This window comes from Erpetoichthys calabaricus, chromosome 12 (genome assembly GCF_900747795.2).
Source record: "Erpetoichthys calabaricus chromosome 12, fErpCal1.3, whole genome shotgun sequence".
In the NCBI taxonomy this organism is placed as follows: Eukaryota; Metazoa; Chordata; class Cladistia; order Polypteriformes; family Polypteridae; genus Erpetoichthys; species Erpetoichthys calabaricus.
In genome coordinates this window covers 138,111,904-138,131,577 of record NC_041405.2, presented here as the reverse complement: position 1 = coordinate 138,131,577, position 19,674 = coordinate 138,111,904, and the positions used below count along the sequence as shown (strand labels likewise).

The 19,674-nt window shown below is 40.1% G+C and overlaps 1 protein-coding gene across 3 annotated transcripts; it reads left to right on the top strand.

Annotated features, from left to right (window-relative positions):
- Positions 1-2,258: 2,258 nt before the first annotated feature.
- LOC114661560 (activated RNA polymerase II transcriptional coactivator p15-like) lies at positions 2,259-17,950 on the top strand. Of its 3 annotated transcripts, none has more exons than XM_028814697.2 (5): positions 2,259-2,423; positions 3,281-3,368; positions 11,730-11,867; positions 11,985-12,093; positions 17,768-17,949. In XM_028814697.2, exons 2-5 carry the CDS (start codon positions 3,297-3,299, stop codon positions 17,845-17,847), a joined length of 399 nt encoding a protein of 132 aa, XP_028670530.1. In that variant the 5' UTR covers positions 2,259-2,423; positions 3,281-3,296; the 3' UTR covers positions 17,848-17,949. The 3 variants fall into 3 exon arrangements, with proteins under 3 accessions (XP_028670530.1, XP_028670531.1, XP_028670532.1); XM_028814698.2 differs by lacking the exon at positions 2,259-2,423 and adding an exon at positions 2,440-2,567; XM_028814699.2 differs by lacking the exon at positions 2,259-2,423 and adding an exon at positions 2,642-2,751 and having other exon boundaries at positions 17,768-17,950.
- Positions 17,951-19,674: the final 1,724 nt, after the last annotated feature.

The window sequence follows — 19,674 nt, the reverse complement described above, 5'->3', positions numbered from 1 at the left end:
CTTGACTGAAAGTCTCATTGTTTCTGGCTCCTCAGGTGTCCAAAGGCAACTTGTGATTCTTCTTCTGTTCAACTTCTACAGGTGCACAATGGAGTCCATCTTCACTGGCTGAATTACATTCTGATACCACACCTGCTCGGCTCAAGAACATAAAGCAGTACAGAGGGTGCTGAAGGTGGCACAGAATATTTCTAACACTGAGCTGCCTTCACTTCAGGACATACACAATGCTTGGTGCTTAAGAAAGGCAAATACAAGGGGTGTAAAGATCTCATCCATCCTGCACAATCACTTTTCTTACTCCTTCCTTCTGGCAAATGGTACAAGAGCATTGGCACTTGAACAAGTAGATTCAGGGACAGTTTCTACCCATAAGTTGCAAGGTTACTGAACAGACAATCATAAGAACAGCTATTGAAATGCAACCAACGGTTTGTATAAATATGTAATACTTGCAAATACACTCATTGAACAAATTATTAGGAACACCTGTACACATGTTTATCCATGCAGTTATCTAATCATCCAATCATGTGGCAGCAGCACAATGCATACAGTCATGTGGATAGAGGTCAGGAGCTTCTGTTAATGTTCATATCAAACACCAGAATGGTGGAAAAATAGGATCTGAGTGATTTTGACCAGGATATGATTGTTGGTGATAGACAAGCTGGTTTGAATGTTTCTGTAACATTCCTAGGATTTTAATATACAAGAGTCTCTACAGTTTTCTCAGAATGGTTTAAGAAACATAAAATCACCCAGTTCTGTGGATGGATATGCCTTGATGATGAGAGAGGTCAGAAGGGAATGGCCAGACTGGTTTGAACTTTCAGATAGGTGACAACAACTCAGATGACCATACTGTACAACTATCATGGTCATAAAAGCATCTCAGAATGCATAACTTGTCGAACCTTGAAGCAGATGGGCTACAACATTAGAAGACTGCATTGGGTTCCACTCCTGTCAGACAAGAACAGAAAGCTGAGGTTGCAGTGGGCACAAGTTCACCAGAACTGGACAGATGAAGGCCAGAAAAATATAGTCTGGTTGCAGGAATCTCAATTTCTGCTGAGGCACACAAGTGGTAGGGTGAGAATTTGGCTCAAACAGCATGAATACATGAAGCCAACCTAACTTGGGTTAATAGTCCAGGGTACTGGTGGTGTAATGCTGTTGAGAATGTGCTCTTAGCACACTTTGAGCCTGTTAAAACAAATCAATCATCTCTCTAATGCCATGATCTACTTAAGTATTGTTGCGTGTACATCCCTTCATGGTCACAATTTACCCATCTTGTACAGTTACTTCTAGCATGATCATGTACCATGTTGCAAAACAAAAGTCGTCTCTGAATGGTTTAATGAGCATGACAGAGTTCAGTGTTCTTCAGTGGCCTTCCCAGTTCATCTAATCTGAATCAAAACAGGACACCTTTGGGATATGATAGAACTGAAGATTTGCTGCATGAATGTGTTAATAAATCTGCAGAAACTGCATCATACAATCATGTCAACATGGACTAGAAGCTCAAAGGAATGTTTCCAACATCTTGTGGAATTCATGATATGAAGAACTGAGGCTGTTTTGAAAGCAAAACTCTCTACCCAACGCTAGTATAGTGTCCTTAATATTTGCTCATTGAGTATACATATTATATGTATGTGCATGTAATCAAAATGTAATCGCATATATGCCAAGTGTTGCATTATATGTATACTTTTTATTTATTTGCAGTTATTCTGAGGAGGAATGCAAGCGTTTCATCGTTCTGTGTACATGTGACAGTAAAACTGACATGAGGCTCTATGAAGAATGAAATGCTGTTAACAGTAACTCCATCATCAATTTATTCGGCAAATAATTAGTAAGCGACTTTAAACCAGCCTGATTACTGCTGTACTGAAGACCATGTTGCCACCATTATTAAGACGTCTAGTCTAAAAATTAAAAAAAAACAAAAAAACAAAACAAAAAAACCTAACAACAAATACATTGGAGAGTAATGGGTAGAACACGCGATCATAAACTTCAAGAGGCTAAAGGGCAACTGATTGGCTGGTATACTTAACTGTATTTCTAATTCTTTGTACGATCACGTGAAAAGTCTATTTAATAATGCCAGGTGTAAATGATGTTATTTGCTTGAATTGAACCACGCAGAACGTACATGGTGTACGAATTTTTTAGGGAATTACGGTGAAGAAGTCTGGCTCGGATTGTTAGCACCTGTGCGAAACCTGAGACAAATAACTTAATCAGCGTAAGACTCATCACAGGAGGACAAAGCTGCGCAGTGAAAGCGTACGAAGGATCTGTAAGAAGAACGGAGGATGATACCCGCAAATAAAGTGGAAAAACTTACATCATTTCATTCCTGCATCAATTATCACTGGACGGAATAATTAAGGTTATAAGGCGTAAGTCCTTTATATCATTTATGCAATAATACGAGTTTCTATTCTTCATTCTTCGAAACTACATAGTGGGGTCTTAATTAAACTTGACGGAGCCTTAAGGACTGCTGTTAGTATAAATCGTTGGATTGAGGAACTAGTAAGCAGGTGCTGGATCTTTTTTTAGAAAACTCGTTTACGTTAACACTTTAATGTGTTTTTTTTTTTTTTTTTTGGCTGGGAGTTTACCGTTGGATAATAGAAGTGTTTGGAACTTTTTTTTTTTTTTTTTGCCAACACGTATTCCGAAATTTGAGTTCGGCGTGCTGTATGAGCAGACTCTTTCACAGAAGTGGGTTTTGTTACTTCGTCGATTAATTTAGCCCGAGCTTTGATATTTATTTCTTAGTTTTGGTCCGTCTGATATGATGATTTTATACTATGTTGCTTCCTTGGTTAGCTTTGTAACCTTTTTTTTTTTTTTTTTTTTTTAATGACCGAAGTGAAGAGCACAATTGTGAAGTTTTAGATCTTCGCCATTTGTTTCATAATATTGCAGTACCTCATAATAGTGGCAAAACCTTTTATTTGGCTTGATACAGGCAAGTGTGCCCGAGATGCACTAGGTTCAGAACAGCTTTGGTTCCTTCACCCGGAATTTAATTTCAGCGGGGGCCTAAAACTATCGAAGGGGAAGGGTTCAGAAAAATTGAATAAACGACTGGCACCAACAAACCTTTGTGAGGACCATAAACTCCCATACTTTTCAGCATGTCTGTTTCTGCAGAAGTTTAGAGTTCGTAATTTAAACCGCTATTCTGTGTCATTGCCGAAGGGCCTAACCATTACCTCTAAAAAGTTAACTTTCTTTCTTTTTGCAGCGAAAAGGAGTAAAACATGCCGAAATCAAAGGAGATTCTTTCGTCAAGTTCGGATGACAGTAGTTTGGAAGATGAAGACGACAAGAAGGTTATTTTTCTCTTTTCTATATGACAACGACTTGGGCCTAAAATTACCACCTGGTGAGCCCAGTAGGCTTGGCGTGACCCAGAACAGGCCGGTGGGGTAGCCATCACTATCGGGGCAAAAGGCTACGTTGTTCGATAATTGACTTAGGATGGGGTACCCGGAACAAACTCTGCGTGTAAACCCATGGGTTAAATCTACGACCTAAGCGGGAATGGAAAGTAATTCCGAGGTAAAATATACTTAACTTGATGCGTATTTACAGCGCTCAGTGTTTTAGGTTTACGCGTAGACATAACTTAGTCGCTATATGGCTGCTGGCTGCTCAGTTTATTAGGGTTTACAGTGTGACCAAATATACAACGTGAGTGCCGTCCGTGGCACTGCGGTTAATGCCCAGTTGCTTCCTTGATCAGACTGTAGACTGCAATGGCGAAGCATTCGGATTAAAGCCAGCAGGTATGGGACGTTTGAACCAGGCTGGCTCGTAAATTGGACCGCCTGTCCGTTTCGATGACGAGTTATCTTCGTGTTCTTACTGCTGATCTTTTATTTTACTTCGTATTATTATCTTTGAGAACATTGAAACAATATTTCTTAATTCTGCTCTGTGGGCTTGTTCAGTCTCCATTAGCATGGTTGCTGAGAATTACTGGATGTCCTTGAGCCCGTGGCATGACTGCACCATCTACGTGATCTGAAGTCTTTTGTGGGACCTGCCTAATCTTCACTTGGCAGATGGGAGTTCATTTGGCGTGTTCAATGCTTTTCTCCACCAGACTCCCTCATTTTAACTCGTAAATTTTCCTTTAGGTTTATTACCCGGGCATGTCATTTTCTTCCAGACAACCAGGAGATGGACCAAAGAACAAACTAATAAGGGGATTGTTTTAGATGGAGTATTATTGAATATTTCTTTAAAACATTTAAATCATGGAAATAGTATTGATGACCATTAATAATCTTGCAGCCTGCTATGTCCACTTACTGTATTGAGGCAACTTTTAAATAGTTCTAAATGCCAGAGCTACTTGCTACCTAACCTTTTTCCTTTTAGCATGCCATTATTTTTTTTTTTCATTCTTCACTCAATAAAACATGTTCTTTGTTTTAGGCTTGCACATTTTTTTTTTTTTTTAATGAAATCTTAAGAGCCTATACCTGTATTAACATTGGCAAATCTTATAATCTTGTGTGTAAATTTATAGTTTCCCAGGAACTATACTAGTTCTTGACTGGAGACCTTTCCGTGTGAAGCTTTTTGGGCTATTGCATGTGGCTGTTTGATCCAACAAATTCCTTGGATGTCCTACATCTGTATAGAGCAGGGGTCTGCAACCTTCACTATCAAAAGAGCCATTTTGCTCCCTCTTCCTCCAAAGAAAAATAGTCTGGAGCTGCAAAACATAACACAGCTTATAAACTTTTAAAAGTTTTAATCTTTTTTTAGATTTTACATGTTACAACCATGGAATACAACAAACAGAAGTGCAGTGTGCATGTGTAGGCCTACTTTGAAATAAATTTAACTGAACTCTGCAGGCCTATTTGAGTCCTTCCTATACCTGTATAAAATTAAAATAAAAACTAGCCCACTTTAATATAAATAAAAACATTTAGCTGTAGCTTAGCAGCTTTAAAAAAGTAAACATAAAATTCCATTTCAGTGTGCTCTCATCCTCTTCAGGTTTCCCTCTCAGCCAGCAATCAACTGAAGCACCTGAACATACAAAAAAACCAACATCAGCTCCGGGTCTGAAATAAATGTTTTTTTTTTTTTTTTTAAATATTAGCCTATTAAATGCTATTGTTCTCACCTGTTTAATGTGACTTCTGTTTCTGAAGTTCGCTGCAGATCATCTCTAGCACTTTGAGCTACTTTTTGTATGAAAATGTGCTATATAAATAAATGTTGTTGTTGTTGTTCTATGTCGGGGCTATACGATGTGACTTTGACCTTCACACAGGACTGCAGGCTCATGTGTGAGGTGGGAGAGATATTTGGACTTTATGAAGTTCATTCTTGAGAAAACTTGCTCACATAAGTATGTTGAGCCAAAGATGGACAGGACTCCAAATGCATATTTTTTCATGTTCATATATGTTTCGGGAATGGCACTCCATGTATTGAAAACAAGTTTGTCGGGTTTGGGGAGGTTTTCAATATCAGTCCATTTGTGCTCTTTAGCGAGAGTAGCCTTCTGACGGGCGACTTCTTCAAGATCCGCTGTCAGGCATTTGAACTTGGACACCCATAAATCTTTATCCGCTATTCGGCCAGTTCAATTTCTAGATCGGGCTTACTTACTCCTGTGAATGCGAATGTGTTCAGCAGGGATGGGTCGATGTCCAGGGAAGGGGGGAGAGTTTTTTTTCTTTCTGAACTCACTGAATCTTTCTCTAAATGCAGCTTGCATTGCAATAATTGTACGGTGGAAATCACAATTTATGTGAATGTTCACTGCTTTGAACTCTCTCAGGGAGGGGAAGTGAGAGAGTGTACCTTTCTGTACATCTCTGGCAAACACTGTCATCATGCGCTCAAACACCAAAACATTTAAAGTCAGAGAATAGATGCTCTGATATTTTTATGAACGATTCTTTCATGTATTCTCCGTCTGTGAACGGCTTACCCCTCCTTACGATCTCTTGAGCTGCCACAAAACTAGCAGCTGTAGTTGATTGTGGAGAAGTGATCCACTTTTTTTGTTTGCTCTGTTCAGCTTTCCGTTGCAGTTCCGAAATTGCTCTCTTTTGCTCATCTTCACTTGGGTATTTTTCAGTGAATGCTGAGTGCTTGTTTCGAAAATGTCTTTCAACGTTACATTTTTTGTTGTTCGATAATTTATCGCCACATATTAAGCACACCGGTAAGCCAGCGTCGTTGGCGGTGAAGGCAAATGCTTCTGTCCACGCAGAATTAAACTCTGTTCTCTTCTGGGATTTTTCATTTTTGGGATTTATTCATGGTTAGTGCAGGGGTCGCACACTCCAGAAGCCACCTGCAGGTAAAGGCGAGGGCTATAGACGTAGATGTGACGCATATTTTAGTTGACAAATTATAAATAAAAATAAAAATTAGATGTTAAAGTGTATAACAGTAGTAGTAGTAAATAAACATTATATATACACAAATTAAATTAAATTGCCGTTATTCATTTTCATTTTTTTTTTTTTTTGTCAAGGCCAAAAGGAGCCATTACAAGGAGGCTGAAGAGCCGCATGCAGCTCCAGAGCCATGGGTTGCCGACCCCTGGTATAGAGCAATGGTAAACTTAACAAGGCTTCGAAATGCTGACTTAACATTTGATTTGATTGGTGGTACTTGATGATTTTTGCTATATTTAAATGTGGCAATAAGTTTGTCTTAATCTGGGAAGCCCAACTGTTCTTACACTTAAACTAGTGTGAGGTACTTTTTGCATTGACCCCTGTCCATGGAGGTTTTGTACATAACTGGAATTCCCCTGGTGTATTGGTAAATTTGCTAAATAAAAAATTTAAAGGTGGTGTGGAGGGAAGTGTTCACTACCATGCTTTGTTTGGTATGCTGTGTAACACCTGTCCAAGACAGTTTTAAAATCTGTTCAAGGCACTGTATAGAAAGATCACATAAGTAGGAACAAAGTTCACAATTTTCTGTCTGACCATGCAACACCAAGAGCTCCCTGCTGTCACTTTTCCTGGCAAAGAAATACCAGATATGACTTTCACTTAACACATGCAGACTGTAAACCTATTCTGTGCCTTCATATTAAGACAAGCTTGCAGGTTGCCTCTGGTTTGACTGTCTGCTTGAACAGCCGTGTAAAAATGCTGCGCAGCATCTATATTGTGTGTGGGGTGTTTTTTTTTTTTTTTTTTTTTTTAATCATTAATGTTAAGGTACAATAGCTGAATGTTTTGTGGATAAGAGGTCTCTCTTCTGGCTGTTTTAACAGTGACTGTCAGTTTTGTCACTTTTGTAAGCTTTAACAGTTGAACATATCTAATGTTTAATTGTGTAACTTAATATGGCTTAAGTGCATTAGTGTCACTACTGTGAGGACTTGATGTCCATTTTCTCAAACTTGTGTAAAACGGGTTGATTGTGTAGTAATCCTGTCTGCTGGTGTATCAATTTGTTACAAATTGAAATTGCTTCATTTTATAGCACAGAACAGTTTCTACTTTCTAGCTTATGTTACATTTTAATCTTTCACAAAGTTGTCTTGGAAGAGAATCCACATTTTACATTTTTATGTAGTAGTACTACTACTACCACCCATACTTTCCATGTTTCATTCTCCATTTTTAACTTGCAGTGGCTGTAAAGGGGGTGTGTGGTTGTGTGGGGGGTTTTTTTTTAACCATTTTAGAGAGGTGTATTTTTCACCAGCATGTGATCAGATAGTGACACGGTTGTGGATGCCACTGCCCATCCTGCTCCTAGGATATAGTTGCAAATTACTAACCGTTATGCTGGACAGGAGGGGCCCACCTCCGATTAAGTTTGAAGTTCTACTTTTAATGGGGTCTCTAGACCCTAATACGCTTCTATATGACACTTGGACAGTGGGCAATGACTCACCTTTTTACAGCGACTTTGATATTTAACCTTTTATTTTGGGCACTGCGACTTTTTGAACTTTAGAGCTTCTCCACACTCTCGACTCTTGTTTTTCACTGCTTAAGCCAACAAATAGTATTTTTCCTTGCCTCAATTTTGCATTCGCTGAATTTTTTTTTTTTACCCTCCACATGCTTATTTTATTTTTTTTTTTTTAAATAACTGAAAACTGAACGGAAAGGGCTGTTTATATTGATTTGCATATTAAAATATGCAAAATTATGGGAGGAGTCGGGGTGGGGCAGCAGGTATATGCACAAGCGTTACTTTTCATGCAGACCGAGATTTATGTAGTGGATATGCATGGAATTTTTGTGTGTACACACATTTCCACTTGTCTATATGCCATGTTTTAGTGTGAATTCTATGCACAGCGTTGTGTGAAGCCCCAAGTGTGTGGTTTTTATTGGAACATGTTGGAAATGGGTTAGTAAATGACTCTCTGTAGTGGGCAACTAATAACGTGGGGCATACTACTTTTTATATATATATATATATATATATATATAAAAAAAAAAAATATATATATATATAAAGGAATCAATTTGGGTCTGAAGTAAAACCTGTAATTTTAATGGCCCAACACTTGTGGGCAAAATTTGTGACTGGAAGATTGCAGTAGTAGGCATGAATCTTCCCTCCAGTCCATACTGTAAGCCTTCCCATCTCCCTCTTTTTTCCCTTTTTTGGTGCAGCACCACAAGGTGGTGCAGGACTTCACCTAAGGTAACTTCAGATGAATTAATATTCCCAGTTGCTGATCTGGTTCTTGTGTAGTGCATCATTCTTTTATCTATGTAATCAAGTCTAACTTTATAGCTTTTAGGTGCCATGATTGCATTGATATAACTGTAGGGAAATAGTGTGGGTAGGGCTTTTTCAGTAAAAAGTTGTCTTCAATTTACCTTAATTGCTTTAGGAGTCCATAATGGATCAGGAGTTTGATACAAAGTAAATTCCAAAATGCTGAGAATTTTAAGTGTGGTTTTCTCCCCACCTGGTAGTACCAACTGAAAGTTGGTACCACGCTTAGTGACTGTGAATTATATCACATTGTGCCTCCAAAGGAATGTATCTAAGTGTGTGAAACTACACATGAAAATGCATTTCAGAGCTGCCGCATCACATTAACGTGTCTCAAAGAGAACCATCAAAACTCCTGTCTAGTACAGCTTTGTCTTGGAGACTGCACAATTTCAGTGTGCAGTTGCCAGAATCCTTAATATTTATGCAAATCAGAGGCTTTGCATTCTTTGGACATTTTACTAATGTCTGTCCAAGCATCCATATTCTCCATTGCACATCTGGAATTACACCTGTAGAAATGAGGAAACAATCGCTAGTGGTGACTGCAGTTGTGGCAATGATGACTTGTGTACACCAGCGATTTAAATGGAGCAGGTTAAGTATTTTGATGCCTTGAAACACATGCCACTGGTAAATGACATACTGCTTTAACAGAAATGTGTTGCAGCAATGCAAGCAAAACCCCATATTGAGAAGGAATCCACAAACTCTAAACTTTGTCGTTTTTGAAGGCAAACTAATGTTTAGATGTAAAAATGTGTCAAATGTAGTGAGAACTTGTCCTGTATTTGAATGGTACGTTGGCAAATGCTGTGACAATTGTACCCAGCAGACAAGTCTAATTTATAAATTCTGGATTTGTACACCTGCTAGACAAGTCTCACTCTTGTAAGATACAATGGCTGTTTTTACAAGCATTGAGAGATGCGGAGTATATTGGGAGAAGGATGTTAAGGACAGAGCTGCCAGGAAAAGAGGAAGGCCTAAGAGGAGGTTTATGGATGTGGTGAGAGGACATGCAGTTGGTGGGTGTAACAAAGATGTGGAAAATGATCCGCTGTGGCAACCCCTAACTGGAGCAGCTGAAAGAAGATTCAATGGGTCAATGTAAAACTGGCAAGTCTGATTTAAAACTGTAAGCCTTGAAGTTGGGACAAAAGGACAGAATTGGACAATTTTAAAGCCAGGAACATTTAATTGGTCTAACACTGTCATTTAAGCTTTGGGGATATCCATCTATCCAGTTGGGAAGCATAAGTGATCGTCAATCTGCTTCACCTGCTTTGGTACAAATTAAAGTGACAAGCAGTGCATTGGAGGGGGAACAGCAAGACCCTACCCCACCAAAGGAATGGTTTTGCAGGTGGTGGCCACAGACGGTTAATCTCTCGCTATCCTTCCTGAGTGATTCTTTAGTTTTGCTAGTGTCATTGTCACTCCTGGTAGCATGATGTGGTACCTAGCTTATTCCAAGTGCCTATGGTTCTGTGTGTAAAGAACCACCTCCAAATGTGTTGTGTGAAATTTCACCTTGTTTCCAGGTGTGTCCCTGTTTGTGATGAACTCATTTTAAAATAAGTCTCAATCCACTGGACTAATTCCCTTAATTTTTAAGTCTTCAATTATGTCAATCTTTTGCTTAAAAGCTCGATTCTTTTAAGCTTTCATCATAATTCCCTCAATAGCCTTGGGATCGGCCTTGTTGCTCTTCTCTGGACTAAATTTTTTTTTTTTGCCTGGAGACAAACTGTACACCGTATTACAGGTGAGGCCTTACCTGAGCATTTTTGAAACTTGAGTATATCCTCCTTGGTCTTATGCTATATAATTTGACATTCTATTGGCCTTAATAGCTTCTGAACACTGTCTGGAAGTTGATAGTGACAAGTCCACTATGATTCTTAATCCTCATCTTCTTCCTCACTTTAAGACCTCTGAAAAAGACTCTGTAAACTTGCTATGGGGTTTGTTTGTTTTTTCTCCCCCCCCCCCCCCCCCCCCCCCCCATCTCTACAATTCACATTGGGGTTATCAGTCTTGCTGGTTTCCCAACCCTTTCGATTTGGAAATTTGGGTATATACGTGTCCTGCATTATATGCAAAATGTTTTTAAACATGTTCAACTGCTCCTTGACTGTCCTTAACAAAGAAAAAAAAAACAAAACTTCTCCCAGTCTATCCTCAAACTTTGCTGCATCTGCTCAACATTTGCCCTACCAAAGTTAAACTTGACAGTTTGTCTTTGCATCTTACTCATTTTACTTTAACATTTTAAGCACTGATTTGGAATTTATTCATTTATTTCTACACTACTGTTCCATGTATAGTTCTAAACTTGGCATCTCCTAAACCTCCAAACCCTGTTTAAGCCTCACTGTGGTGAACATTATGCAGTCTATATCCTCCAACATGATCAGTTTGGCAGGGAGTGGGTCTGTGAAGGTCTGGAGGTGGCATATCCTTGGAGGTTCACAATCTAGGCAATAGTACCAAGTCTGCTGTTGGGTAGTGGGATGAAATCCTCTGAGCTGTTGTCAGAACTTGTGCTGGTGCTCTTGGCCCTGGGTTCCTCTTGGTGTAGGACAATGCATGGCCTTATGTGGCTAGAGAGTATAGTCGGTTCCTGGATGATGAAGGAATTGATGTCCTTGACTGGCCTATGTTTCCCAGACCTGACATCCAATTGAGAACCTCTAGGATGTTGTGTATTGGGGCATCCAACCCCACCAAGTAGTGCTACAGACTGTCCAGGAGCTCTGTAATGTCCTGATTCAGGCCTGGGACATCTGCCATCCTATCGGGACCGCGCCCAGACGTTGTTAGGAGTGTATTCGGGCACACTGGGGGGGGCATGTACACTACTGACTCGCATTGAGTTAAAATGTAAAATCTGTCCTATTTTCTATTTAATCTGTCGGTGTGGTTTTTTTTTTTTTTTTTTGTTGCAGGCAAAGAAGTCAAAGCGACCAGTGGAGAAGAAGCAGAAAATTGGTGAGAGCAGCTCCAGTAAAGTAACTGCAGCACCTCCACCAGCTGTCAAGAAGAAGGCAACCGTGGCCAGCGAGGAGGAAGAGAACATGTTCCAGGTGCCCTGCTTTCACTTGTGCAGATGTGGCAGCGTCAAGCTATGGAAGTGGCTGCTAATGTCTTTTATCAAAGATGTGGGAGGGAACCTATAGAATTGATGATGTATGTCTGTTCAGATAGGTAAAATGAGATACGTTCGAGTATCCTGCTTCAAGGGAAAAGTTCTTATCGATATCCGAGAGTTCTACATGGACAAGGAGGGGGACACAAAACCAGGCAAGAAAGGTATGTTTTCTCCTAAAATTCTGCCACTGATTCTCAATTGAATGTTCGGTGGGGCTGTGGAGTGGACCACTGTGTGGTTACCCGAAGACCTTTTAACAAATTACTTGCTCCATGGCTTTGTGTCACTGAAGGTGGAGTGACATGGTGCCCCACAAGTCTAAATTTGATTTATCCACTTGCTATAATTTTGGAATTCCTAGGCTAGGTAGTCCTAATTTAGTCTAAATTTGACTCCTGGTGTGGTTTATATGCTGTGACTTTTTTTTTTTTTTTTTTTTAAATTCGCAAGTATACCCAACTCCACAGCACTCGTGACAAACCCCAACCACTTGGACAAGTCTTATTCTGCCTCTTTCACTGTCTGATCTCAGTGACCTTCACCTTCCTCGGGCATCACTGTCTGCATTCTAGAATGATTGAAGATGCTTGTTTTATAAATGTTTGGAGGGAACGGAGTGCAAATTAGGGGTGTCCGGTGCGGTCAATGGCTATAGGCTTTTATTTTGTGTGTTTCTAAATTTTGTTTGGGGAGGATTGCTGTAAGGCGGAAAATGGCTCTGGATATAGCACTGAGTTGGCCTCTGATGACCTAGAACACTGTTCATGATTGGTTCCTGACTTATGCCCAATGCTTTCAAGATAAGATCCAGCTATTTGTGACCGTGAATTGTGGTTAAAATTGAGTACCTGGAATGAACACTCGGCTGGGATTTTAAATTTTATCCCTGCATCACACTGCTGTTCATTTTGAAGGGCATCCAGCTGGGGACCTGGATCATTTGCTTATTTAACTAAAATACTAATATGTATAATGCATAAACTGACTCAAAACTTAAGACTGTTCATTCTGAGAAAAACAGGACTGTTTTATAGTATTAAACTTGCTATTCCCAAAAATGGCTGCAATGTAGAAGCATCCGATGCAACATGGGAAATGACCGCAGTACACTGCAGGGTACAGTTATGTACACCCCAATGGTGGGCACTGTCCACTCTTTTGGTTTGAGTAGAAAAACTAATGTAGAGGGGAATGTGCAAATTCTGTATAGACAGCCCAGACATGGGATTTGAACCTTTAGGTAGGAGTGCTAACCATTATGGGATATTACATTTTAGAAACACAATGGTGACTTGCTCCAGTTTTCCTTTAATTTTAAATTTTCTTGCCCTTGGAGTTTTTCAGAGGTTAGTGATTCTGGCTCAAAGGGCCTGGATTCCATTCCTCCACCACTAGCTGCTTGTGATTACAAAGGAAGTGGAGCTACATGTGTGTAGTTCGTCACTCTTTCAGTTGTCTTGGTCTGTCCTTGAATAAACTGGTTTCAGTACTGTGCCTAACTTTTTACAGGCAGTGGTTCCTGTCGCCTGTAGTTTTGACTTGTATGAATTACCATCAATTATCCAAAGATTGAAAAGCAAACTGAATACATTAATAAAGGCCTTCATCATTTTCTGAGCCTAACCTCTTTGGAGGGATGGGGTAAGTAGACCACTATGATGGTGGTTGGTTAATTGGATACCAATACACCTAATTTAGTCTCCAGGGGGAAAACCAACATGAACACTGAGAGACCATGTAGATTCTTCAGTGCTTGGTCTAGGAAATGACCCAAGGTCCTGGGAGTAGTACAGTATCTGTACTTGTGCCAGTGGCATCATTGCTATTTACACTGTGGTAATTTTGCACATGGGAAGGCGTGATGTATAGTGTACTTGCAATGGGACATATTACTAGCAATTTAAAAGCATTCCTTGAAACCGACTAGACAGTGCTCACAATTGGCTCTGGAAGGCTTAAGGCAGAAGTACAAACCACTATGCCACTCTTAATTGGGCAGTTATTCACTTGAGTATTGCCCCCTCCTGAGTGCAAAAAAAAAAAATGCATGTCTAAGGAATAAATTCTCTTTGTTTAGTGATGGGATATTGCCAATTGTCTTTTGGTTTTTTAATGGCTCCAGGTCAGAGGTTTAATTCCCAGCCTGTTATGGAGTTTCATTGTTGTGCTGTTCTAGTTTCTGATAACTGGAAGATGTGGGGGTCATTTGCTTGATGACCCTAAACTGGCCTAAATCCTACTTGTACTGGTCTGCAGTTAAGTTTTTTCGTGTGTACAAATAGTGAAGTAGCGGTAGTAACCTCTAAGTTGGTATGTGGACTTGACATGCTTTCCTAATCCTTGCATGAGTTTTATAGATCTACCTTTTTCTTCTTTCTTGGGGTGGTGGTGGCCACCCCTCCTGTAAATAGCCCTGGCACTTTGGCTGCACTCTGAATATCTGGTCACCTATTTTAGGGCTGCCTGAGGTAGCCATAGAAGGATCCTGTCCCAGTGACCCTGGGGTGATATGCAAGCAATTTGGTCCAATTGCTGTGCAAGGAACAGGAGGGAATTTGTATTTAGCTGTGTGGGCTTTAAAGTCGTGACCCCTAGCAACTTTGTCAGTTTTACTCTAGTGTTGTGTGCAGCTTTTTTTTTTATATAAATGTGGAAACTTCAGTGTGACTGTATTGGTGGTTTGGTTATTTTGATTTAATTTTACATGGATTAAGCAGTGATTGGTATTTAAGGTGCAAAAGGTGATACAGCCTTTAAGGTTAGCAGTAGAGGCTTAACCACCAAACTCTTGCATTAGTTTTGGGTAGTACTGCTCATACCTTTTTCAAGCAGACCACTATTGGCAATTGGAGTTGTACAGGCTGTTTCCTTCCATATCTAGGGTGACCAAGATGTTCAGATTAAGGCTGAACTTCCACATGGAGCAAAGTTCAGAGACTGTTTGGAGAAATTCAAATTTATTTTCTTTTTGGTTTTTAAGCTTTCTATCTGGAAAGTTAACACCATTTTGTCTATCGAGTTACCATTAGACATCTATAAAGCAGTGACCCATTGTGTGTCACAGGAGTTGGATGTGAAAATGTAAAAGGTCAAGTTGGGGAGCATGCACTGGTAGTGTTGCCACACCCACTACACAAGGAAACCACTCTGGATCCTGGTTTGCAAACCCCCATCGAACCCCCCCGCCACAGGCAGACACATGGTCCAGTCCCACCCTCCGGAAATGACCCTCTATCTGCTGCAGCCAGGGGTTGGGTGGGCAACCCCTTGGTCTGGTCCAGCCACTCTGGTCCCCAACAGTGATCTTACGAGCTGGATCACCCTCCTGGGGGGGGGGGGAGGGGAAATGTGCCACATGGCCATAGTGCCGTAACTGACACTCCCTCACAATGCAGGTAATGTACCTCATTTGGGACTCCATGAGCAACCGCTCATTCGACACAGTCAAACCAATGGTACCCAAGGATTTTCTGGAGAGACACCGTACCAAAGGAGTCCAGTCTTCATCTTATGTCACTGGTTAGCATCCATGTCTCGCAACCATATAGCAAGACAGGAAGCACCAGGACTCTAAAGACTTGGGCCTTCGTCCTTTTGCAGAGAGATTGGGAGTACCACACAATCCTTTCCAGTGATCTCATGACCAACCCCCCCCCCCCCCCCCCCCCCTGCTCTCCCAATCCGTCTGACTTCATAGGAAGTGTCACCAGAGACCTGAGTGTCACTGCCAAGGTAAGTAAACCTCTCGACAAGAGGTCCGTATCTTCAAAAAACCTTGAAATTGAATTTTCAAAAATCCACAAAGTTTTTAAAGTGTTTGCTTTTATATTGAAGATTTTGACTTGTTTTAGGTGCATGATCATTTTGATTCTACAGGTTTATAATTACTGTGAGTTTGTCTCCATCTTCTGGTCTGGCTGAGTCGCTATTGCTGTAGCAGGGGTCTAGTGTTTGAAGAATAACACTAAAGGGATTTTTGTATGTGGTGGTTTGAAATCTTCAGGTTACAGATTTTCATTGAGTCATCTTTTTTTGTTTTTTGGCTTTTTGTTTTGGGAATTCTTTTTGGAGGCTGCTGACACAAGTTGGTTGATGTAAAGCAGGGGTAGGCAACGTCGGTCCTGGAGTGACACAGTATGTGCAGGTTTTTGTTCCAACCCAGTTCCTTAACGAGAACTCAATTATTGCTGATGAAGCACATATTGCTTAAGTGACATTTTAATGCTTCATTTTAGCGGTCTCGCTTGTTAAGGTTCTCCAACCTTAATTGCTTATTTCAATCTTAAACTGCTGCATTCAGTGTTTTAATTGCTCCTTATTAGCAATAAGATGTAAAACAGGGGTAGGCAATGTCGGTCCTGGTGAGCCGCAGTGGCTACAGGTTTTCATTCAACCCAATTGCTTAATTAGAAACCAATCATTGCCAATCTCAGACCTTATTTAATTTTGTGGCTTGTTAGTCTGTGCAATGTAAGGCTTTTATATCATAGATTTTTTTCCTTTCCAAGGATATCATCCAAATGATTTGAAGCCTAAAACAGATCATTTTCAGTCTGTCACATTTTTCTATTAAGTGTTTTATTAAATCAAACCGTGCATGATGAACACACACAGATGTAATTGGAAAAAAGCTAGCTGGAGAACTGCTGGCTGCTTTTACATCTTATTGCTAATAAGGAGCAATTAAAACACTGAATGCAGCAGTTTAAGATTGAAATAAGCAATTAAGGTTGGAGAACCTTAACAAGCGAGACCACTAAAATGAAGCATTAAAATGTCACTTAAGCAATATGTGCTTCATCAGCAATAATTGAGTTCTCGTTAAGGAACTGGGTTGGAACAAAAACCTGCACATGCTATGGCACTCCAGGACCGACGTTGCCTACCCCTGATGTAAAGTATGCTTTCCTGACACTGAAAAGGCTCATTAGTGCACAGTAAATAGGTTTTCAGTGGTATTGGCAATGTTTGAGGACCAGAGGAGACCGCTCCATGATGTAAATGCAGAGAAGCATTATATACTTCCTTTACTGGAATGTAGTATTAGACAGTTTTACTCATTAGCTGCTCTTTTAAATAAACTCCATTGCATTTTTGTGAATGATACAATGTGAAATCCTGGCTCTAAATGGAGTATCTTATTTCATTATACCAAGAGTTAAGTGTTTTTATACATTATTTTTTGATTTTTCTGAATTGACACTTTGTATAACATGCATGTTTTAACATTTGTTTTTGTGTACTGGGAGGATTCTCTTCAGCCCAGGGGATCAGCTGGCTGTTTGGCCACTAATCTAACAAGCTGACATTTTCTGTATCTGTGGCAAAAATCTGATTGGTCAAGCTCTAGTTTAAACATGAGCTGAAGATTCTAGGATATGAATAGAAATAAACCATGCCTTCCAACAGGACACTTCCATCCTGTTCTTATTGGCTCTAAAAGAAGAAGAAAAAAATCTGGTTAGTCCAATGCTCTGTGGTAGATCTGTTCGTAGCATTTGCACCTTGCCTGAGGTTACTGTCAACCTTGTACTCCCTGCTGGGATGGAGTTTCTCTTGTTTGCAAACCTGCTTCATCCATCCATCCATCCATTTTTTTTTTTTTTTTTTTTCTCGCCTATCTAGACCAGGTCATGGAGGCTGGCATCTGTCCTAGTAAGCAAATTTTAAAAACCGGATACTTCAAGTTTTGTAGTATTCTCTCCCCACCCCTTAGTGTGTGTGTGGTTGTGTGTGTGTTTGTATACTGCACAATTTTTGCTTTTGTGGACACTGCATAGCCATTTGGTCAAAGCTGTTTGTAATGTTCTTGTATCCTTTGTTTGCTCACTGCAGGAATTGCCTTAAACCCAGAGCAGTGGAACCAACTGAAGGAACTTGTCCCCGAGATTGATGCAGCCATACGGAAATTCTAGTGAAATTTTTTTGTGGCTTCACAAGTGTTTAGGTTTCCTGTAACTTTTTTTGTTCTCATTGGTTTATGCTTATTTAAAGTGAAGGCCTCTAGTTTATAATTGGAATTGTAAATAAAATTCTATTCATTGTTTGCACTGTGATTCTATGAATTCTAAAGTAGTTTGGACTGGGATATGAGACCTTGGCTCAGGAGGCCAAAACGCTTTTGCTGCAGTTTCATTCTGTTAATCTACGTTGCCTGGAATGGGAACATGTTGAATTCTACTAAAATTGCACTGTTCCTGTTCAAGTGCAGATCTGTTCCTCTAGCATTCACCATAGTGTTTCCCTGAAAATTCCAATCCTCTTTGAAAGCTATTTCCATCAAAACCAGATCTGAGAATGCAAAATGGTAAAGCTTAATTCACAGTTGCAAGGTACCAGAGCCTATCCAGTCTTAGCTGAAATGCAAATTAATTTCAAGGCCCACTCAATACCAGTGTCTTTTGGGAGGAAGATCCATGTGAACAAATGGGTGACTGGCTCAGTATTGAAGTGCTGGATCTGTGGGGCAGCAGCACTAACCTCGGCCCTGCTAGATTAAAAAAAAAAAATAAAAAAAAATTTGTTTTTCAGAATTGGATTCTGTAAAGTGTTTAATCTCTTCCTCCATCTATCCAAACACAAATTATAAAATGAAAACTTGGAAGATCTTTGCTAATGAGTAGTCTTGGTGAAACCAGTGCAGTGCAATATGTATGAAGGAGTCACAGAAGTGTGTGGGGGTGGCTTGTCACCCCACACCAACCCCCCCCCCCCCCCCCCTCCTCTAACTATTAGGATGTAGAATGAGCATCAGTTTGTCTTCTCTACTACTTCCAGGGCATCTGAAGTGTGTCCCGTAACTGAGCCTGCCTATTTAATCGTTGAGATTTTTTTTTTTTTTTGGGTGGCTTCTCTTGAAGTGATATTGGCCAAGTACAACTGTAGAAAAATGGCTAAACTCCAATTTGCATTATGTAGAGGATGTTACTACTTGCATTAAAAGGGGGGGGGGGGGGGGGAGGGCATAAAGAAGTCTGCTCTTTTTCTATAGCTCATCTGTCGCTGGCCCTGATGGAAGAACCACCTGCACATCCACTCCCTGAAGTGACTGGACTTGCTGTAGTTGCCCTTTTGTGGTGAAAGTCTCTCTAACCAGTTCATAACTTATGTTTCAGGCAATTCTTCACCATGAAAGTTTTTCACCTGAGCACTATACTTATGCAAGATACGTTTAAAAACTCTCAACGAAGATGCTCAATTTTTCTGAGTGTTTGTGTGGGAGAGGAGCACAAGTAAACTCTACATAAACTGGTGCCACAATTGGATCCAAGAAACTGTTGTCTAAAAAGCAGATGGGGCAATGGTTAGCACATCTTTTTGATCTTTGTTTAATCCAGCACAATCATTTTTTTAATCTGTTTTGCCTAGTAATCAACTTCATGTGAAGTCCAAACCTTTGCACTGCCTTCTGTATGTTTAGCCGTAGATATGTAGAAACAACCTTTCTATGCTCCATCCTAGGCTAACATGTTTTACAAATAATTTTGGCAGTTAACTGTAAAGCCTTTGTGGACCTTCTGCATGGGGATCTTTTTTTCGTGTTGATGGTGAAAAATGGATTCTTGGCTGCTATTTCAGAGCCTACCTTTTAAATGTAATCTGTTGACTAGGATAACCATGGATTATTCTTTATTGTCCACGCATTGCTGCACACAGGGAGATGTTAATAGTATCAGGAGATATGTGCTATACCTTTGAATGAACATAATCACAGCTAATTGTGGTGGTTATTGTCATTGACC

Bases quoted from the DNA above. Each gene is read 5' to 3' on its own strand.
- LOC114661560 (XM_028814699.2), top strand. From the start codon at position 3,297: ATGCCGAAATCAAAGGAGATTCTTTCGTCAAGTTCGGATGACAGTAGT. The intron at 11,868-11,984 runs GTGCCCTGCTTT...ATGTCTGTTCAG, and splicing joins AGGAAGAGAACATGTTCCAG to ATAGGTAAAATGAGATACGT. The intron at 12,094-17,767 runs GTATGTTTTCTC...TGCTCACTGCAG, and splicing joins CACAAAACCAGGCAAGAAAG to GAATTGCCTTAAACCCAGAG.